The sequence below is a fragment of the Phocoena phocoena genome, chromosome 4 (genome assembly GCF_963924675.1).
Source record: "Phocoena phocoena chromosome 4, mPhoPho1.1, whole genome shotgun sequence".
Lineage (NCBI taxonomy): Eukaryota > Metazoa > Chordata > Mammalia > Artiodactyla > Phocoenidae > Phocoena > Phocoena phocoena.
In genome coordinates this window covers 103,661,569-103,685,293 of record NC_089222.1, presented here as the reverse complement: position 1 = coordinate 103,685,293, position 23,725 = coordinate 103,661,569, and the positions used below count along the sequence as shown (strand labels likewise).

The 23,725-nt window shown below is 33.7% G+C and overlaps 1 protein-coding gene across 3 annotated transcripts in view; it reads left to right on the top strand.

Moving 5' to 3' along the window:
- ARL13B (ADP ribosylation factor like GTPase 13B) overlaps positions 1-23,725 on the top strand; it is an 83,526-nt gene that overhangs the window by 58,245 nt on the left and 1,556 nt on the right. For 2 of the 3 annotated variants that reach the window (XM_065876552.1, XM_065876555.1), the window contains 6 exons: positions 3,674-3,779; positions 5,001-5,203; positions 8,313-8,427; positions 11,575-11,800; positions 14,175-14,291; positions 15,261-15,329. In XM_065876552.1, the coding sequence (XP_065732624.1) occupies positions 3,674-3,779; positions 5,001-5,203; positions 8,313-8,427; positions 11,575-11,800; positions 14,175-14,291; positions 15,261-15,329 (836 nt within the window). The remainder of the gene's footprint in view (positions 1-3,673; positions 3,780-5,000; positions 5,204-8,312; positions 8,428-11,574; positions 11,801-14,174; positions 14,292-15,260; positions 15,330-23,725) is intronic. The other variant, XM_065876553.1, reaches the window with a different exon arrangement.

Genomic DNA, 23,725 nt, shown 5'->3' with positions numbered 1-23,725 from the left:
AATACCATTTCCCCCATGTACATGTTTATATTATTAAAAAAAAACAAAATCAGTGGGAGGATGAATTAAAAACTAATGAAACCGCTTATACTGTTGGTAGATGTGAATTGGTGCAGCCACTATGGAGAACAGTATGGAGGTTCCTCAAAAAACTAAAAAGAGAGTTACCATATGGTCCAGCAATCCCACTTCTGGGCGTATAGCCAGAAAAGACCAAAAACTCTAATTCAAAAAGATATATGCACCCCCAATGTTCATAGCAGTACTATTTACAATAGCCATGACATGGAAGCAACCTAAATGTCCATCGACAGATAAATGGATAAAAAGATGTGGTATGTATATATATATATATATATATATATATATATATATATATATATAAATAATGGAATGTTATTAGGCCATAAAAAAATGAAATAATGCCATTTGCAGCAACATGGATGGACCATGGACCTACAGATCATCATACTAAGTGAAGTAAGTCAGAGAAAGACAAATATATGATATCACTTATATGTGGAATCTAAAAAAAAATACAAATGAACTTATTTACAAAGCAGAAATAGACTCACAGACATAGAAAACAAACTTATGGTTGCCAAGGGGAAGGAGGGGAGGGATAAATTGGGAATTTGGGATTAATAGATACATACTACTATATATAAAATAGATAAAAAAAAACAAGGACCTACTGTATAGCACAGGGGAGTATATTCAATATCTTGTAATAAACTATAATGGAAAAGAATCTGAAAAAGTATATATATGTACACATATATATGTATAACTGAATCACTGCTGTACACCTGAAACATTGTAAATCACTTACAATTAAAAATAGTATAATAATCAATAAAGAAAAAAAAAACTAATGAAAATGGTTACCTATAGGAGACTAGGAAGAATAGTGGAAAAGAGATAGAGAGGGAAAATATTTTTTTCTGATTTCATTTTGTTTTTATAGTTTGAATTTGGAACCATATAAGTGTTTTAAAAATTAGATCTTAACGTAAAGAATAAAATTATTTTTAAAAAACCAAAGCAGCCTGAAACAAATGAACCTAGTTATGTATCTAGATGGTGGCATAACGGCACAGAGAAGGATTACTTCAAATAATTTTAGAATCAGTATTTTGACTGCATCTCTTGTGGGATATGTCTTATAGACAAGAATAACCACAAAGGGATCTTAATGTGCATTAAGTAGTGTTATTTTTAGTAATAATGTTGGTTTTATTATGTTGAAACTCATAGGAGAGAGCAAATAGTTAATGATGGCGTTATTAGGAACTGTAGTTTTCAGCATAAGGAAAAAGAGATACAAATTAAGAAGCTAAGTAAAAACTTGGTAATATTTAATTTAAAATGGAAAAATCAGTATGACCTCATGACTTAATTTTTTCTTTCTTAAAAACTATATTTTTCCTAGCTCTGTCCACTGAAATGGTCTAGGAGCAATGGCAAGTCAATAATGATAAATGTCCAGAAGTGCCCAGATTGTGGTCTTTAAAATACCAGTTCATACTAAAAGGAACCAGGGCTCTTTAGGGAATTGGATGAGTTCAGGTCCGGACCATTGTTTCTTACAAAAAAGCAAAGAAGCTATCAAAGACTCTTGGAGTTGTACCAAAAGAAAACAGGAGCCAACACAAAAGGGACTCCCACTAACCAAAAATGGGTAACTTTGAGCCTCAAAAAGAACAGTAACTATAATAAGTTGAAACATCTAATATATTTTAAAAATCCATGAGTCCATAATGATATCTCCCACAAACCAAAGAAAGCAACTTGATCACCTTTGGAGGTTAATAGGACATCAGTTCATTATTATGAAAATTAGGAAATGAAGGCAAAGGATCAAATATTTATCTTGACTTTTCTCTGAATTGTACTTGAGTCACCAAGTAGTTAATGAAAACTTACTTTTTAGCAAAAATCCAGCTAGTTAGTGCAAATGGAATACAGAACTAAAAAAGTCATGATTTTATAGCCACTTATATGATAATGGTATTAAACACAGGTCATTAATGGTTGCTAAAACCATTAGATGAAAGTTTAATGGAAAACTTTTGGACAAATCAGGCTGACTGCAGCCTGAATCCATGGATCCATTTAACCATCACTGAAAGTGGTGCACTCAGATATTAAATGCCTCCTAAGTACTAGCAGCATCTATGAAATATGCTTGCCAAAATATTTCAACTTGAAAGCCATCCAGCCTGTATATTTAACTACTAGATACAGGAAATACAGGGTGTGTATGTTAAATGACTTCATAAGGAAGATATCAGCCAAATCCTAAACATGGGAGATTCTATAGAAAAATGACTTGTTTTGTTTTACAGATAGATGTCATGGGAGGAAAAGAAGTGTTGGTCATAGTGTTGCAGGAATGGGAGGTGTTGGCATCGGGAGTGATACCGATTCAAAAACAATTAAAAGAATAAATTGTAGTTATATGTATCTGGTTTGGATCTGGATTTGGACATAGCACTTGTAAAAAGATATTGAGGAATACTAATTTTTTTAAGAACTTAGGTGTGATAGTGATATTGTAATATTTTTTAATTTTTAAATTATGGGGTGACGTGATATGACTGATGGGGGAAGTGGAAGATACGTAGATGAGCAAGAATGGTACAAAACTGATAATTTTTAAAGATAGGTGATAGGGTTCATTAGATTTATTTTACTATGTACTTATTAAATAATATATATTTGCCTGAAACATATATCAAACCCTGACCAAGACAGTGTTTTATTCAACTTTTTGACCTCTGCCATCTGATAGGCAAATAGTGTTATTTTGTGGTAATTCCTTTTTTTTTTTTTTTTTTTTTACGGTACGTGGGCCTCTCACTGTTGTGGCCTCTCCCATTGCGGAGCACAGGCTCCGGACGCGCAGGCTCAGCGGCCATGGCTCACGGGCCCTGCCGCTCCGCAGCATGTGGGGTCCTCCCGGACCGGGGCACGAACCCGCGTCCCCTGCATCGGCAGGCGGACTCTCAACCACTGCGCCACCAGGGAAGCCCCCTATTTTTTTTAAACTTATTTTGTTTTTTTCATTTGTTGTTCCTCAATTTGTTCCTAATTGAGTGGAAGGTTTTCTGTGCACAGTGCTATGCTAAGTAAATTAGATAAAAGTGGCCTCACTTCTCCAGTAAATTGCACATTTATGTGGACACACTCACACGGTGGAAATACAGGTGAGCTCAAATAATACAAGCTCTGAATGAATATTTGGATATTTAAAACATGATACAGATTGTATTTAAGAGGAAAGGACATGGGATAAGAGCCTTTACATCATGATGCAGTGTATTTTAAGAGAAGGATATAATTAATGTGAAAGTTGGAATTGATGGCTGAGTGCTGTGGAAACTAGTCCACTTCTTTTTCTATTTGTACTTTTTTTGTTGGCCTGTTGACCTATTGCTTGTTTTCTTGACAGTTCTCTTTACCTGATTTCCCTTTTATAGGCCAATTCTTACAGACTTACTTTAGCGGCAATAAAAAGGAAAAATGAAGAAATAAATTGTACACTACTCTCTAAAACCAGTATGTTCTGTAATGAGTAGGGTTAAAACTTTGGAATAAGAACATGGTCAAAACGTCTTTTAAGTGGCTGTCTGATTATATATTTGCTATAAAACTACTTATGTCTCTCTAGGTTGGCAAATAAACAAGATAAGGAAGGGGCTTTAGGAGAAGCTGATGTGATTGAATGCCTGTCTCTGGAAAAACTGGTCAATGAGCACAAGTGCTTATGTCAAATAGTAAGTTTTGGGGGTTCTTCTGCCCTATGAATTATGTTCGGTATAACTTAGTTTTTGTAAAGGTGATAAGCAACTAGGTAGGTAGCTAACAAAATAATTTATTAGTGTTTTTAAAAAAATTTTTTAACCTGTTCTCACTGTGTTTTAACAGTTCTCACTGTTCATTTGATATTATTTATTACAGTGATATTTGTTTTCTATTTAATTGTTACTGACTTCTATAAGCTATCTTTCATGATTTCAAAGACTTTAGGTTTGCTTTTTGTTTAAGACATTGCTGACAGGACCTGTAAGCTATACAAACATGTCATGCTATAAATTTTATAAAATGGTAAAAGTATAAATACAAAATTTATACTTAGGGGAAGTTTATAATGAATTTTAAAAAATTATATCAGGAGAGTTATCATACAGTCTTGAGAAGATGGACTGAGGATTTAATCATTTATTCTGGTTTCAGAAAATGATTGTTAGGCTGTCAATCGTAAAAGATGGTTACTGGGAACTCCCCAGCAGTCCAGTGGTTAAGATTCCGCACTTTCATTGCCAAGGGTGCAGGTTTAATCTCTGGTTGGGGAACTATGATTCCACAAGCTGTGTGGTGCAGCAAAAAAAAAAAAAGGGCTTCCCCGGTGGCGCAGTGGTTGAGCGTCAGCCTGCCGATGCAGGGGACACGGGTTCACGCCCCGGTCCGGGAAGATCCCACATGCCGCGGAGCGGCTGGGCCTGTAAGCCATGGCCGTTGAGCCTGTGCGTCCAGAGCCTGCGCTCCGCAACGGGAGAGACCACAACAGTGAGAGGCCCGCGTACCGCAAAAAATAAATAAATATATGTAAAAAAAAAAGATGCGTACTGCCATAAATTCCCTGGTATAACAAATTAAAACTTTCTGCGATTTTTAATAAGTAAGGGTATTTTTCTTCTGTAAGTTCAGTTTTGTCAGTGAGTTTGTTTAAAATTTAACTGTCAACTTTTTGTGTCATAATCGCTCTCAAAACTTACAGATATGATCCATAAAATATTTCCACTCCTACGTACATACTAATGTAGTGATCATTTCAAAGGTGTGTTTTGTAAGTTGAAGCAGGTGCTTCATATCATTAATTTAATGGGTTAATTAATTTTGATTCGCCAGTAATTATATCTTAATGGTTTATCAATAAATTTTTGTAGAGATCTTTTAGTTTTAATCTTTAAGTCAAATAAATTGCTGTTTTTAAGGAACCTTGTTCAGCAGTTTTGGGATATGGAAAGAAAATTGACAAGTCCATTAAAAAAGGCCTTTATTGGCTGCTACATATCATTGCAAGAGACTTTGATGCCTTAAATGAGCGCATCCAAAAAGACACAGCAGAACAACGTGCTCTTGAGGAACAAGAGAACCGAGAGCGGGCTGAGAGAGTACGAAAATTACGAGAAGAAAGGTAAGTAGATTAATTTTGTAGCACAGTGCATATGAAGAATCAAAAACACCACACTTTTATTAATAATTTTTTTAGTTTTGTCTATTTAGGTTCCTCTTTTTGTATGAAGGAAGATACTAGGTAAATTTTTTATTTCTGTAGACCTGCACAAGTTTGATTGATAGCACAATTGGCATCTAGTGGGAAGAGGCCAGGGATGCTGCTAAACATTCTGTGATGCACAGGACAGTTTCCCATAGCAAAGAATATGTCAGTAGACTGAGAAATCCTTCATTAGTCTCAGCAAAGATAGAAGGTAAGCAGTTAGTGGATCAGCCAGCTGAAGCAAAATCTGATCTTCAACACTTGTTTTGTCTGAAAGTGGACTAAATTGCACTATCTCAGGTTTTAAAACATGCTTTTAAAATTATTTTAAAAATATGTTGCCTAAAGGGAAATTTAAAAAATAAGTTTAGCAAACTCTAAATTAAAAAAAAATGTTTATGTAAATTCTACCACAGAATCAGTTATAATAATGTTAATGCTAGAAGAAAGTACTCAGATTTGATTAGAAGTTGAATTTAGTTCTTAATCCCAAGATTTCTCTTTCTTTCGCCACTGACATGGCAGGGGAGGGAAGAAACAAAAAGATTTCTAAGTGAGCTCCTGTGAGATCCAAAGTGGTCTTCCATCTACCTAAGTAATATTGGCCTTCCATTTGCTTTAACAGTTGCAGCCTGGTAGGCAAGAACCCACTAACTGCCCTTGGTGAGGTGCTCCTTTATGCTGTCAAGGAAATCCTCTGATTACTGGTATCTTTCATTTAATTCAGAGATAGGACTTAAAGGAAAATATTTGGAGAGATAACTCTTCTGCCCTCAAGGGCTCAATAACATGAGCAGGTCAGTCATCTCAGTCTCTCTTGATAACAATATGAGGTTTTAGTTCCTATGAGAATCTTTATTTTCTATTCTAGTGTATATTTTCATGATATAAAGCTCAGTACAACCAGTCATTCATACAAATATGCCTTCCGTGTGTTTATAAAAATAAAATATATGGCCATACTTTTCTAAAGGCTTCTTTGCTTTTTCTCTGCTTAGAAAAAACAAAAAGAACAAAAAAATTGAGTTGGGTAAAAGAAATCTAATTAGTATTTTTTTTCAAGTTTTTACTTTTTCCATAAAGATATTCCAGGTCATGTTATGGCAGGCTTTTCTGGTACCCCATTCCCCTTTCCTCCTTTCTCCTAGCCATGCCACTTGTGGTCTGAGTCCTCTTCTGTTGAACAGAGACTGCGTAATTAAATTTAGACAGGAGTAATTTTAAAAAAACTTTTTATTGTTAAATACAATCTAATAGGTTTGGATTTTTTGTTGGTTTGGATATTTTTGAAAAAACAGTAAAACAAGCTATTATTGGTATCTGAAAATAGTATATTAATACCAGATACCTGAAATTGCTTACTAATAAATGAGTAACATTAATGACTGTTGGGACTTCCCTGGTGGCGTAGTGGTTGAGAGTCCGCCTGCCAATGCAGGGGACACGGGTTCGAGCCCTGGCCCGGGAAGATCCCACATGCCACAGAGCAACTAAGCCCATGCACCACAACTGCTGAGCCCGTGTGCCACAACTACTGAAGCCCGCACGCCTAGAGCACGTGCTTAGCAAAAAGAGGGGCCACTGCAATGAGAAGCCCACACACTGCAATGAAGAGCGGCCCGTGCTCGCCGCAACCAGAGAAAGCCTGCGCACAGCAACAAAGACCCAACGCAGCCAAAGATAAAAATAAATTTAAAAAAAAAAATTAAAAAATAATGACTGTCCTGTAAGTATGTTTATATACAGAGTGCTTTCACATATATTACTTTACCTGAAATAACCCTATGAACTATGTATTTTATCCACATTTATGGGAAGGCAGAGGCTCAGGTATCCCGATAGATATCCAAGGTCACAGAAGTAGCAAATTGTAGATCTCTAAATTTTGGCTTCCTAGGTTCAGAATGAAAGTATATATCTTTCCATCATAGAACTTAATTAATAAGTGCCGTAGTAATGAACATTGACATTGTTATACTATTGTTATACAGTCTAGTTGCAGATCTACAATACTTATGTTTCTATCTTCAGCTGCTTCTTTTAGTAACTTATTACCTTCATCTATGGGGCAACATTAGCTTTAAATCACAGAGTAATAAAATTCTCAGTAGTAACTAATATAGAAATACTTATTTAATCTAAGTGATATAGGGCAGCTTATTTCTATAGCCTCTTCTACTTACGCAAAGCAACAGTTGTTATCTAGTTCATTTATGATATATAACTAGACACAGCTCTTAAGATGAAGGTTAACAACAGGACTTATTTATCTGGTTAACATCAGTGAAGAGGATAGCATTTGTTTGGGAGGGTAATTAATAAATTGATAAATATAAACCTTTGTTACATAGAAAAATAATTAATATGCATCACTGATGTTAAGAACTCAGTCATAGGGAATGTCATTTTGTCAGCATTTCTTTTTTTTTTTTAAATTTCTTTCTCTCTCTCTCTCTCTCTCTCTCTCTCTTTCTTTCCTTTTGGCTGCGTTGGGTCTTCATTGCTGCGTGCAGCCTTTCTCTAGTTGTAGCCAGCGGGGTCTACTCTTCGTTGTGGTGCACGGGTTTCTCATTATGATGGCTTCTCTTTGTTGTGGAGCACAGGCTCTAGGCACGCAGGCTTCAGTAGTTGTGGCACCCAGGCTCAGTAGTTGTGGCTCGTGGGCTCTAGAGCGCAGGCTCAGTTGTTGTGGCGCACGGGCATAGTTGCTCTGCGTCATGTGGTATCTACCCGGACCAGGGATCGAACCCATGTCCCCAGCCTTGGCAGGCAGATTATTAACCACTGAACCACCAGGGAAGTCCTGTCAGCATTTCTTTCTTTTAAAATTCAAATGATTAATCTTTCCATGGGGATAGTGGCCTGTTACCTGCATAAAGATATCTGAAAATCTCTCAGTAATTCAAAACCATGTCCAGATGTTTAAATTACTGAACTCAATAGCCTTAAACCTATTGGAAATGTTCTTAAACATGGTTCAGCATTTTCTCATAAGGAATTCCGATTTTTTTCCCTCAAACAATAGAGAACAAAGAGAGCGAGAGCAGGCTGAACTCGATGGAACCAGTGGTCTGGCTGAGTTGGACCCAGAACCAATTATTGTTAATCCTTTCCAGCCGATAGCATCTGTAATCATTGAGGTATGGATGGTGGCAAATGTAATTTTTATGTCTTAAGTTATAAAGTTGGAAGTTCAGAAAGGAGGCAGGGAGATAGAAGTATTTCACCAGAGGTTGATTATTTGTAAAAGAAATTAAATGGGGGAGATGGGTTAAAGGTTTGCTGCTTTTTCTTCTTCTTCAGATTTACCTTCTGATCTAGTATAAAAAGGGAAGATGACTTCAGAATTAACTGAGAATGAAAATAAAGATTGAATGTAGCAACTATCACAGTTACTGTTCTGATAAATTTTTTTTGTCATTTATTTCATATGATAATAGTATGTTTACTCATATTTACATTATCTTTATCCCTGTATTGCTATTACTATCCCTTTACGGTAATATTTAGATGCTTATGGTGCATTATAGTACATAAATGATTTTCTAGTTATTTTCCTAGGATACTTAATGTTTGAGACTATAATAAATTCTCTTTTATCTGAATATTATTTATTTTAATTTTAAATGTCAGAAGTTTTACCAAAATTAATGTGTAGATTTTAATCATGAAGAAGTTATGGGGTTTTATGTGTGCGTGTGTGTGTGTGTGTGTGTGTGTGTGTGTGTCCATGTCTGTCTCTCTGTCTTTGTTTTCATTTGCTACTGGTGTTTGGAGTTTGCACTGGCCCTGCTTTAATCACCTTCAGCAGCTATACCTCCTCAGTGGCAGAGCTTCCTAAATCTCCTCTCCGTTCCCTCAGAGCTTAATGTGGCAGGTGGCTTGCTGGACCTGCCTGTATGTTCTCTATTCCTCTTCCCTGTCACTGCCTCCTTCCACACAGGTACTCATCCGGAAAGGTGGATGATTATTTCTTCCTTGGGGCTGCTGCTGAGGAGGGAGGCAGCTCCACAGGTAAGAAGATGAGTGTAGAGTTTTTGGTGTTGCTTTGTGTTTGCCAAATAGTTGGTAATATGAGATATTTCGTCTGAAGTTAGTTAGATACTAGAAGGTTAGCTGTATTTAATCTTTTTATTAACCCCATTGCATTTACCTTAAGCGTGTGCTTTTCTAAGTATAGTAAAGCAGTCTTAATAACTTGAGCTATTGTTTTGTGTCCATACTATTAAATATTGTGTTTGTCAAGTTTTATATTCTTTTAAAAATATTGGTAGAGGAAAAGAAAATCAAGTTTGGTTTTTTACTTTGAAACATTTATTTACTATATATTTGTAATAAAGCTCACCTTATAAATAATGACCAATTATTTTATAGTACCATGGTTGTAAATTACTTAGAAGGCCTTAGCACTTCTACCAACATTGTATTTTTCACGATATAAAGATATGAACAATACTGGTATACAGCACAGAATATCTTATATTGAAGTCCCTGAATTAATTAGTGGCATGGGGAAAGTACAGTTATTATGCTTTTAAAATACAGTAATTTTAAGAAGATCATCAGTAAAGGAATGAAATAAATGAAAATAAATTATCCATAGTCTCTCTTTTTCACCAGGCAAATTTTCTTTTCTTCCCCGTAAAACTTCTCCTTTAAAATATTACCTTACATTCATTCCTTTGATTTTATCACAGACAATAAAAATGGTGAGATATTGGTTCCAGAATAGACAAACAGATCAATGAAACAATAGTAACAAACCAAATTATATATAAGCATTTAGTGTAAGATAAATGTGGCATTTCAAATCTGGGAGAAAAGGATATTGGGACAACTGAACAGTCACTTGGAAAAAAGTAAAATTATTGAACACTGTATACCAAATTAAATTTCAAAAGACTTAAATGTATAAAAAAAGAAGACAAAAATACTCACATAATACAGTTAGACATTGGTATATACTTGGAGGAGGTTGAAACTTTCAAAGCAGGACAATGAGGCCACAAATCATAAAGTGAAAAATAGGTAATTATATTCAGTATTTAAAGAGATGTTCTACAGAGTTAAAGACAGAAAAAAAACCCAAGCTAATCCTAATGAAGAATATTTGAGACCCAGGAAACAACAAAAAAAGAACCCTTAAAAAATTACTGTGTAAATAATGAGACTCTAGTAGAAAAATGAGCATTGGGTTATCATGGGTAGTTCCTTAAAGAAAAAATTAAAATGGCAATAAGCATATTTAATAACTTATCTTCAGTTGTATTGATAATAAAAATATTCAATGATAAATCAACACTGAGGTAAAAAATATTTATTAGTTTGGCAGAGATGTAAAAGATTGGTAATGATTAAAAAAGCATTAAAAAAGATGTCACGGGGAGGACTTCCCTGGCAGTCCAGTGGTTAAAACTCTGTGGTTCCACTGTAGGGGGTGTGGGTTCGATCCCTGGTTGGGGAATTAAAATCCCACGTGCTGAGTGGCGAGGACAAAAAAAAAAAAAAAGATACACTCTCTCAACCCTTTGCCTGTGGTGTAATTTTACTTTAGTTTTTCTGAAGGAAAGTTTGTAGTATGGCACATTTTAAAATGTGCTTACTCATTGATCCAACATCTTGACTGTTAGGAATTTATTCTAAAAAAGTAATTCAATAATTATATTTCTTATAATAGTGAAAGGTTGAAAATCACTTCTTTGTCCATTGATTGGGTATTGGTAAAATAAGATGATAGAACCATTCAAAACGATTGTATACTTGATGAAAGTAGTAATGGCTTACACATATAGCATTATATAATATTTTCATAGCTAACACTTTATTATGTATGTGTCATGCAATATTCTAAGCACTTTATGGGTTCATTGACAAAGAAAGAAATGTATATTCTTAAATTAAAATTTCAATTCTTTTTTGTTTAAAAATATACATAAATATGTATATATAGACAATCAGTCACATTTATGTATGTTTGTGGATGGTGTATGTCTGTACATGTGTGGGGTAGGCAAAGAAAAGCACATCTTTGTGACTATACGTCAAACAGTGGTCATCTCTAGATTGTGAAATTACTGGTAATATTTATTCTCTTTCTTTATACTATCTCTGTTTTCTGAATGTTTGACAATTAACATGCTTTAATGATAGACTCAACAAATAATTTTTTAATAGAAATATCACATTGCCTGGAAGTTACAGAATGCTCTTGGATTATTTGATTTCTCCCTTAATACTATCTTAGATATGACTATTATATTAAAAATGATATATTTCATTTTTGTCAGAATGAAAAAAAACTTGAAAGAGAGAAAAAGAGGCAAAATGTGGAGGAAGACAGTGATGGCTGTCCCCTGAAACATAAAATGGAGCATGAGCAAATAGAGACACAGAGCCAGATCAGTGACAGTAGCCAAAAAAACAATGGGTTTGGAATAGTAGAAAATTATAAGGAGGCATTAACACAGCAGTTGGAAAATGAAGATGAGACAGACCAGCAGTCATCAGAATCAGGTGATAAATCTAGTTATTAAAAATATATATACTTATTTATTTTTATATCTATTTTATTTATTTTTAAGTTTTATATATTACATAAATAATATATATAAAACTTAAAAATACCTCTTTCATTTGTCATGATTATTTTCATAAAAAATGTATCGCAAAATTTTTCATCTCCAAATGCGTTATTTATCATGGTTTTCTCTTGAATTTTAGGTAATCATTAGTCAGTTTGCTAATTTATGTTTTTATTCATGATGCCTTAAAATCTAGTCCTTTGTAACTTAAAAGAATTTCAGCTGAAAATTCATTTTCAAAAATTTGGAATATTGCATAGCCCCAGGAATCTTTGGAACATATTTAAAACCTTTAAAGCTTTTGGAGGTTTGTTTTGTTTTTCTTAATCCTCATAATGTTATGATCAGCATCAATTCCTTCATTTGCTTGTTATTTCTATAGGATGCAGACATAATCAATTGAACATTTTGAAAGTTTTATCAAATAGCCATATTACTCTTATTTTAATATTATACAACATCTTCAATTCATAATTATTTTACTTTTTCTAAGTGGTTATGTAATTTAACAGGAAGTTCACATCTTTTGGTATCATAGAGAGAGCCTCTGCCTTTGGACTCAAGACATCCTGAGGTAGCATCCAGACTTTCTCACCTACTAGATATATGTTACGTTATATAGTGTTCTTCAGTCCTCGTTTCCTCTCTAAAATGGGGTTGTCATCTTTTTTTTCACCAGGCTTTTAGGTTTACTTATAATAAAAGTAACCCTATGGTGTTCCTAGCACAGGGCCTGACACATGGGAAATACCCAATAATCATTGCTTCCTTGCCATTCCTAGTTAGCAATATGGTTCCATGGTATATAAGAATTTTTGTACAGTATCAAAGAGTTTGTGAAAATAAGATCTCAGTCCCTGAGCTGCAGATTAGCTAAATGGATATTTTGCTATATAGAAATAATTAGATTTGAAAGTTATAGTTTTGTAATTTGGGAAGTTAGGGTAGCCACATTTGTACCCATATCACTCTATCAATAGGGTAAAACAAAAAGTAGACTTAAAGTGGCCTCTCAATACATTGGAAGAACTCTTTCAAACACTAATATGTTGTTAAAGAACAAAATGATTTGGTAGATGATTTGAAACTATTATTTAACACAGCACTATGCTATTTACCATAGCAGTCCTCGGGTATATTATTCTCATTATACAGAATAGGAAACCAGGGCCTTGGAGAGGTTGAGTAATTTAAGATCATATGTCTCATCTGTGGCTGTACTGAGACACACTTCCCTCAACTTCAGGTCCTCTGCTTCGTATCCTATGCTTGTCCATGACCCTGTTCTACTGCCCATCCAAAAGTACCATATGGTTCTGGAGGTTCTCTTTCCTTTCTCCCAGCTGTAAAGCTTACAGCTTTAATTGTAAAAAGATGTCTCTGTTTCTATCTAGAGTAAAATGTCTCAAGTGATACTAATTTACTTAGAAAAATAATGTTTCTAAATTTATTTGTATTTCTCATTGCTTTATAGGTTTCATAGATGTTGGCTGCTTGTTGTGTAACAGATAATTTCCATTTTAGAAAATGTATTATATATATAAATTTAGCAATTTGGGATTGTCAGTGAAAATATTTCAGTGACTCTGATGTTTGGTTATTTAACTACTATGCCATTCTGGTTCACGTTGTTAAAGTTTACATGTTAACAACACAGATGCACTTAAAATGTTCATATGTGCCTAAGTGAGAATCTGTAAATAGTTATTTTTAGAAAGATTACAAATTCAATTCTGTAACGTCTAACAGTGTGAGTTTTGGTTACATATATTTATATTGGGCATATCTTATTTGGGGGTTATTTTCATGGATAATGTGTTTAGATTTGATTGGGGTGTTTTTTCACATTTCAAAGGATTATTTTTGGGCTTATACCTAGAATCATTCTGTATATCCTATTGAGACAAACCAATACCTCTCCTTTTTCCCCAGGTCATTCTGAGTTTCATGGAAATCCCTGCAGCTAGATAATTCCGTTTACTTAGTATGATATATGGGGAAAAAAATGTTACTTTTGGAAATATGGACTTTTTTTGTATTCCAAATCACCTTTCATAGAACTTAAAATATGGCTTTTTGCCATTTGTGTCATATTCATCAATCATTCATCCAATAAACCATCACTTAAAAATTTATTCTTAGTAAAGGCAAGTTCACAGTTCATTATTGGTAACAATTTTTAAGTTGAATTGAAGATATATTCCTATGATAATAATAATATCAATATTCTAATTCTGTTCTTTAGTTTTTATTATAGAAGTAACTTCTTCACAGAGGCATAAAGTTTCATGTTTATATTCTTACAGATAACAGTAAAAAGAAAACTAAGAAGCTAAGAATGAAAAGGAGCCACCGTGTAGAACCTGTTAATACAGATGACTCTGTTCCTAAGAGTCCAACACCACCCCCACCTCCTCCTCCTGGTGAGTTAGTTGATGTTGATACAGAATTTAGAAATACTGCTTTAAACATTGAAGAAAAAGAAAGAAATTATGCAGTTTTTATTCAGTATATTTATTATGTTGTGAATTGTGAAAAAGGTAGAATTTTTTGCCCCATCTACTTTATTCAGAATTTATCAACGTAAATATCTGTTGCTTTTTTTATTCAGAAAAAATGTTTTATGAAAGTAAAAGAATAAGTAAAAATTAATAAGAAAACTTTACCTAAGCACTTCTTATAATGGATTCAAGTCCTATTTGAAATATCAGTACCCAGATTGCTAAAAGGAATTTAAGTTTAAGGAATGGATGGCTAACATGAGCTTTTAAAAAATTAGATCTTTCATCCTGAAAGTTAACATTTGAAACCAAGATGTGTGAGTGTTTCCATTACATTTCCAACATTCATGCCGACCTCCTAAGCTGTTATGAGGATTAAGTGGAATACTGCATATAAAGCACTGGGACATACTAACTGCACAATAATCGTAATTTTTTAGCACTGGGCACAGTACCTCACATACTCAATAAATATCAAACGTATATATTTATAGTTTCCTTTTAGCCCTGCTAGAAGGCTTTAGATGGTAACATTTTCCTTTGAGAATTATTTTAAGACTCATTTCTAGTATTCCATTTAATAAGTGTACATTTCTTTTAGTCTCTGTTGGGGGTTAGAATAGTAGCCTAAGGTTATTTATGATGGTAGTGAGGATGCTTATATTTTTAATGAAAGGTAAATAAAATTTTTAAGCAGATATTACCAACCTATAATTACATTTTTAAATAGAAGCCATTTAAAATGGGTTTATGGTTAGTCAGTACTGCCTCATTCAGTATATATGAATTGATATTGAAGTTATATACATTCCTGTCAAGAAAGGGATCCTCTCAACAGACCTAAAGAGATATTGTTTAACAGTGTTTTTAAATGTTTTTCTTTTTCTTTAGTTGGCTGGGGAACCCCCAAAGTCACTAGACTTCCAAAACTTGAGCCTCTTGGTGAAACACGTCATAATGGTAATGCAAAAGGATCAGTTTTCAAAGCTCTACGTATCACATTCACTTTTCTTTACCTCATTACTTCAAGAAACTTTTACTTTTGGAAGCCTTTCAAATCCACAACCATCCTTTTTCATTATACTCCACTTTTTTTCATTTATTTCTTTTTTATTCTTAAGTGCCCTTTGCCTCTATATAATTTGATTTGACCTTTACCTTAGAATACAGAGGTAAAGACCGTCAGAGCTTGTGTTTATCCATTATATATTAATGTAAATAGTTGTGAAAGGGAAAGATTTTTAAATATCTTAAATATGAGACAGTACATTTATGGTGTTAAAAACTTCATTGTCCTATATATGCTCAATATACTCAATGATAATGTCGCATAATTGTTCTTTCTCTGCTTCTAATGATACTCAGCTGCTGTATATTGCAATGAAGTAAAGAGTAACACAGTTTGTAAGATCAGAGACCAAATCAGTAAGCCAAATAAAGTTCAGCTAAATAGAAAGTTACTAAAGGCTTCATTGACTAAAGAAAACACTTTTTTTTGGATGAAATTAACACAAGGTTTAGTACAGCCAGTATAGGGCATAAGAACGTCACCTGGAAAACTAGAGAAAGGACAGTTGGGAGTAGAGAACTGCCTTATACAATAGGCAGAAGTTCTGATTTCAGACCATCAGCCCAGACCAGATTCTTTTAATAAAATATTTCTAAAATGCAGAAGGATAATTTTGTATATATATAGTAACTCAATAAACTTCTTTATCAAGAACATTTCATTTCCTTTCTGATAGCTCTGTTTACCTGATCTAGAACTTGGTTTCCTAAGAAGACCCATTTACTAGGGAAAAAAAAAAAATCAGAATTTTAATCTTTAGAAAAGCCTTATATATAATTTGAAATTATATTGAACTGTATAAAATATTTTATTCAAAAAGTATATAAATTTAAATGTGCTGGTTGCTTTCTTTTTCTGAATACTGTGTCAATAATGAAATATTTCTTCATAACCATTAGTGAAAATTAAAAGGTTTTTTTCAATTCTAAAGACAGAAAGTTTGTCCTTAGACCATATCAAAATTACAGTGAAGTCACATGTCTTTTTGGTTGCTGACTTTACATCATGATGTTTTTAATTGACTATAATAGGTTAATTCCTGTTTTATTACACTCTGAAATTGTGTATGCTAGACTGCATTATCAGTTTAAATATTCACTGTGTTGTTAGAAACAATTAGATAATGCTAATATATGTGTGTATAAATACATGTGTGCATGTGTTTATACACAGATATATTAGCATTATCTAATTGTTTCTAACAACACAGTGAATATATATAAATACACGTATATAGAGAAAAATATTAATTTCTCATATAACAGGTACTATTTTTTCTTACTGAATTGAGCATCCAACAAACAACTGTTTTGTATCTGACACCACCTAAAACATTGGTGATGCCAAGATGAATAAGACATAAATTCTACTTTTCTGGGGATCCTAGTCTAACAGAAAAGATAATACTCCAGCTTACTATAGTATATGTGACAATTCACAATATATGGTAAAAGGTTCTATGGTGTATAATTGGAGTACTGTGCACAAACTGCCTAGACAGTGAAAGTGGTATTAGAACTGGGCCTCTGAAGAATGAGAAGAGTCAGTAAGTAGAAGGAACAGACTATTCAGATGTGGAGAGGTGGGAAAAGACATCGCTTATTTGGAAAATAGTATGAAGTTACTTGTGACTAGAGCTTAGGTTCATGTGGGTAGAATGGGTAAGAAAGAGGAAGTTTAAAGCTATAGAAAGTGCTGATCCTTGAATTATGGCTTATAGCCAGATTGTTTAGGGCCTCACATGTAGGTTAAGATGTCTGGACTCACTATAATTTTACAGGAGACACTATACATTTTTAGCAGAGAAATAGTATTATAAGGTTTATTGTTTAGGATAATAATTTTTGTCACAATGTAAAGTATTGACTAGATTGTGGTCACACCTGAAGTAAGGATCCCAGTTAGAAGCTGTTGCAGTAGTCAGAGTGAGAAGTGAGGATAGGAATTGGAATTGAGAATAAAAATGTATGCAAGGAATATATGAACAGTTATAAGTACTATATAATGAATGGATGTATGGGATAAAAGGAGAGAGGAACAGGAAATTATTTGGCTCAAGGAGCTAGAAGGTTGGTGCTATTTCTAAGACTGAAAATACATAAGGAGGAAGGAAACCTGCTCTGGAGGTGTCTGTAGGCTTATCTATTTGGAAATTTCTATAAGCCAGTACAAATAATATTCTGGAGCTCTGGAGAAAAGGGACACAGGTGGGTGGGAGGGTATGTAGGTAGTTTGTTTTTTCAGTTGTCATCGCACAATAGGAACGCTTTGTTCTGTAACAGATGTTCTGTAATTGGTTACTGAATGAATGCAGTTGAAAGAATGATAGTTTCCTGTTTCTGAGGGAAAGTATGTAGAATAAGGAGAAAAGAACTAATGGTAGCATCTAGGGGGAACATTATAGTTAGAAACAAGTAAAAAAGAGGTTGAAAATGGGCTAAAAATGTTTTTTGTTGTTTGTTTTTGCTTTGTTTTTCTTTGCTTTCCTGTATTTATTTTTAAATTAGAACTCCTGGGAAAGAATTATAATCAATTAGTTAAGTTTAAGACCACCATTGTTCTAATATATCAGCTAATTTTAAGTATGTATCAATACATTTAATTTCTCAGAGCAAACAATTAGACATCCTAACTTCACAAGTTTTAAAATATCTGTATTATTTTTTCTCATAAATTTTAAGGTAAAGTACACCTTATCTAGGTAAAAAAAGATGTACAATCAACTCTGCTTTCATTAACGGAGAAGAAAGTAGGTATAATAAATTTAAAATTTTAATTAAAAAGCTTAAATTAGTTTTTAGTGTTTATCATGAGATTTTCATCTGAGATGCTGACAGTTGCCAATTTTATAATCTCATTCTCTTCTCTTCCCTAACTTTGTACACATTTATTTGAATGTGGTTGATGGCGAGTAGACAACAGATACATGACAAGCAAGGGTAAATAATTAAAAGTTAACTACATTTGGGTTTGGCACTTAAAATTTACTGAGATGAAAAACAATTTGTTGTAGTCAAATTAGGAATTAAGGCAGATTCTTATTTGTTCTTTGATTAGAGACATTTACCTTGATGGCAATTTAATTTTATTACTTTTCTAATTTCTTTTATTTTCTGTAAGCCTCACTCTGTGTAACAGGTAAGACAGATGCATTCTTCACTTTGTAAATACTCTCAATCTGTACTTCATCAACATGTTACGTGTTATACATTATGAGAAATAGATCCAAGATTCTGTTAGCCAAAAATACGAAGTGCAAAACTAAAGAATATTTTCAAATCTTAAAATATGAATCAAGATTAAATTTTGTATGTTAAAAAGTTTGAAGCCCTTTATAAAAATGGGTGTCAATTAATTTGGTCATATCAGTTGGGCACTATAATCAACTTATATCCCCTACATTTAAGGCAATAAGAAACCTATTTTGTGTATAATGATTTAATTCTGGCAGTTAAATACAGAATCACATTTAATCAAAAGAAACTTTTTCCTTGTGATGATTAAATTAAATCAAATACAGAATTAAATACAGAATTATCCTGAAATAATACAGAATCAACTGCAAAAAAAAATAATTTCTTGGGAGGGAAAAAGATACTTCTTGCCATGTGTATGTGATTTACCTTTTTAGTAGGGTACTTTTAAATTCCAGAAGTAAAACATAATAGAAATGGTATTCATTCTGGTTTAATCTTGAGTTCTGTTATGTGTTATAATTCTCATTAATTTTGAAATCAAGAAATTAGAAAAGGTATACTTTAAATTTATCAAAATAATTGTCTGTTATAATTTTAATTATAGCAATAGTAATAACTGTATATACTACATGACTGGCATATTGCTAAGCACTTTAGGTACATTATCTCATTTTAATTCTTCTAGTAGCCTTGTAAGATGGGCAATTTTTTGTGTAAGGAACTTATACCCCAAGGTCACATAGCTATAAGTGGCAAAATCAGGATTTAACTTAGGGTGTCCAGCTTTGACATCCATACTTTGAATTCATTATATTATACTATTACATTAAGATTTGTTAGAGCATCATTGCAGCTTAGTAGTTGCTTTAAATTTATAGTTGCTTGAACAATTGTTTTCTCCTAATTTTTTTAAAGAGGCAAGAGTATACAGTTTATTATTTAAATTTTTTTTTTGTTAAGAAATGATATAACTGTGGCAAATCAAGTATTGTCTATGGTATAGTCTGGTAGAGGCTGCAAACTGATGACACAAGGCAAATCTGACTGTTTAACCAAACTGATGTTCAAAATGTTTGAAATAGGAGGTACATGATGTTGGTATGTCTCATTACTGGTGGTGTTAACCTTGATTATTTGGATAAGGTGGTATTTGCCACATTGTAAAATGTTACTGTTTTCCCTCTTTGTAATTAGTAAATATTTTAGAAGTGATTCTTTGAGATTATGCAAATATTCTGTTCTCCACAAACTTCAGCCTTCTAGTTTTGGCCTCCATCATTGGACTGTGTCTGCAATAATTATTACTGTGGTATTTGCCTAATGGTAATTTTCTATTTCTCTTTCTTACATTGACATTTATTCAGATTCATTATTTTATTTTTTATTTTTTCCTTCCAGTTTTATTGAGATATAATTGATTTAAAGCACTATATAAGTTTAAAGTATACAGCATAATGACTTGACTTACATACATCATAAAGTGGTTATCACAATAAACTTAGTGAACATCCACCATCCCATAGAGATAAAAACAAAAGAAAAAGAAACTTTTTCCTTATGATGAGAACTGTTAGGATTTATTCTCTTAACAACTTTCATATATAACATACAGCAGTGTTAATTAATTAATCATGCTTTACATTACATCCCTAGTACTTAATTATTTTATAACTGGAAGTTTGTACCTTTTGACCACCTTCGTCACCATACAAAGATACTACATTATTATTGACTGTATTCCCCACTCTGTACATTTCATCCCTGTGACTCATTTATTTTGTAACTGGAAATTTGTACCTCTTAATTTCCCTCACCTACTTCACTCATCCCCCGCCACCCCACCCGACTGCCCTTGCTACCCACCTCCCCTGTCCAGCAGCTATCTGTTTGTTCTCTGTATCTATGACTGTTTCTGTTTTATGTTTGTTCATTTGGGTTTTTTTAGATTCCACATGCTAGTGATATCATACAGTATTTGTCTGACTTGTTTCATTTAACATAATACTCTCTAGGTCTACCCATGTTGTCAGAATGGTAAGGTATCCTTTTTTTTTTCTGGCTGAGTGGTATTCCAGTGAGTGAGTGAGAGTGTGTGTGTGTGTGTGTGTGTGTGTGTGTGTGTGTATGTGTATCACATCTTCTTTATCCATTCGTCTATTGATGGGCACTTTAGGTTGTTTTGTATCTTGGCTATTGTGAATAATGCTGTAATGAATATGGGAGGTGCACATATCTTTTTGAATTAGTGTTTTTGGTTTTTTTTGGAAAAATACCCAGAAGTGGAATTGCTGGATTGTATGGTAGTTCTATTTTTAATTTTTTGAGGAACTTCCATACTGTTTTTCATAGTGGCTGCTGTGCTGTTTACTTTCCCACCAACAGTGCATGAGGGTTCCCTTTTCTCCACATCTTCACCAACATTTGTTATTTGTGTTGTTTTTGATGATAGCCATTCTGACAAGTGTGAGGTGATATCTCATTGTGGTTTTGATTTGCATTTCCCTGATGATAGTGAAGTTGAGCAACTATTCACGAGTCTGTTGGCCATCTCTCTGTTTTCTTTGGAATAATGTGTATTTAGGTCCTCTAGCCCATTTTTTAATTGGATTGTTTGTTTTTTTGATGTTGAGTTGTATGAATTCTTTGTATATTCAGATGTTAACCCCTTATTGGATATATCATTTGCAAATATCTTCTCCCATTCAGTAGGCTTTCATTTTGTTCATAGTTTCCTTGCGACGCAAAAGCTTTTTAGTTTGATGTAGTCCCATTTGTTTATTTTTGCTTTTGTTTCCCTTGACTGAGGAGACATATCCAAAAAATATCATTAAGACTGATGCCATAGAGTGCACTGCCTATGTTTTCTTCTAGGATTTTTATGGTTTCACATTTTACATTTAAGTCTTTAGTCATTTAAAATTATTTTTGTATATGGTGTGAGAAGGTAACCCAGTTTGATTATTTTGCATGTAACTCTCCAGTTTTCCCAGTACCATATATTGAAGAGACTGTCTTTTCTCCATTGTATATTCTTGCCTCCTTTGTCATGGCCCTTTTTTTAGTGGCAGCCCTAGAGTTTGCAATATACATTCACAATGAATCCAAGTCCACTTTCAAATAATACTATACAACTTAACAGGTAGTGTGAATACCTATAATAACCAAAGAATCCTAATTCTTTCCTCCTGTCCCTTGTTTCATTGCTATCATCCATTTCATTTATACATAAGCATACATAAGCATATATATAAGCATATATAAGCATACATAAGCATTTATATATAAGCATATATGTACATAAGATATGCATGTAAGTATATATAATCAGATACATTGTTGCTATTAATATTTTGAACAAACTGTTATCTGTTGGATCAATTAAGAATATGAAAAATAAGTTTTCATTTTACCTTTACATATTTCTTCTTTGATACTTTTTCTTTCTTTATGTAAATCTGAGTTTCTGATGTTTATTATTTTCCTTCTGTCTGAAGAACTTTCAACATCTCTTGCAAGGCAGGTCTAATGGGAACAGATTCCTTCAGTTTTTGTTTTTCTGAGAAAGTTTTTATTTCTCTTTTACTTTTGAGGAATAGTTTTGCAGGGTATAGAATTCTAGGTTGGTGGCAGTTCTTTTTTCTCTAAATACTTAAAAAATTTCACTCTACTTTCTTCTTGCTTGCATGGTTTCTGGGGAGAAGTTGAATGTAATTCTTACCTTTGTCCACCTACTGGAAAAGTGGTTTTTCCCCTCTGGCTTCTTTCAGGATTTTTTTTTCCTTGATTTTCTGTAATGTGAAAATGATACACCTAAATGTAGTTTTGGGGACATTTATCCTGCACAATGTTCTCTAAGTGTCTTGAATCTGGTGTTTGGTGTTTGACATTAGTTTGAGGAAATTCTCAGTCATTATTGCTTCAGATGTTGCTTCTGCTCCTTTCTCTCTTCTCCTTCTGGTATTCCCATTACATGTATGTTAGACCTTTGGTGCTTGAACAGTTCTCGGATGTTCTCTTTTTTTCTTTTCAGTTCTTTTTGCTTTTTAGTTTTCAAGGATTCTATTGATATATATCTCTTTTCCCAGCCATGTCCAGTTTACTAATAAACCCATCAAACGCATTCTTCATTTCTGTTACAGTGTTTTTTTCTCTTTTCCCAAAAGCATTTCTTTCTGGTTCTTAGGACTTCCATCTCTCTGCTTACATTTCCCATCTGTTCTTGCATGCTGTCTACTTCATCCATGAAAGCCCTTAGCTGATTAGTCATAGTTGTTTTAAATACCTGGCCTGATAATTCCAGTATCAGTGCCATATCTTGTTTTGATGCTTGCTCTGTCCCTTCAAATTGTGTTTTTGCCTTCTGGACTTTTTTCTTGATAGTCCAGCATGATGTACTTGGTAAAAGGAACTACTGTAAATAGGCCTTTAGTAATGCCATGGTGCTGTGTGGTGGCAGGGGAAGCATTCTATGTTCCTGTGATTAGGTCTCAAGTCTTTTAGTGAGCCTGTGCCTCTGGACTGTTAACTTCATAAGAGTTTCTCAATTTTTTTTCTCCCCCATTAAGTGGTACAGAATGGCTAGGGCCAGCTGGAATTGGTTATTGCTCTTCCCCAGGTGGGTTAGGTTCTGATAATACCCCAGCAGGTTAGACTCTGGTTAACTAGTTTCCTCTGAGTGTGGGCCTTGTTAAGAACAAAATACTCCAAGGTATTTCATAATGGTTCCTTTTCCCCTGCTCTGCTGTGAGCAGGAGGGGATTTTTCTCCAGTATTTACTGTGGGAATTTGTTCAGTCTCCTGGAGCTGAGTCTTACAATATCGGCGGGGGGCGTCCCCCTTATGACTTAATTTCCCTGGAGTTTTTAACTCTCAGGCTTGTCCACACTGAGCATCCAGCATTTTGTCAATCACATTTCAGGTTTTCCTACCTGGGCACTGGGTCCTTCAGCACTTTCCATTCATGAATGTCTGGCCTGGTAAACTGAGACTTCCTGTGTTTGCCTGTCTCTCCAATATTGAGGGCAGTGGTTTGTTTTGTGACCTCCCCTCTCTTATGGATCCCAGAAGAACTGGTGATTTTTTAGTCTGTT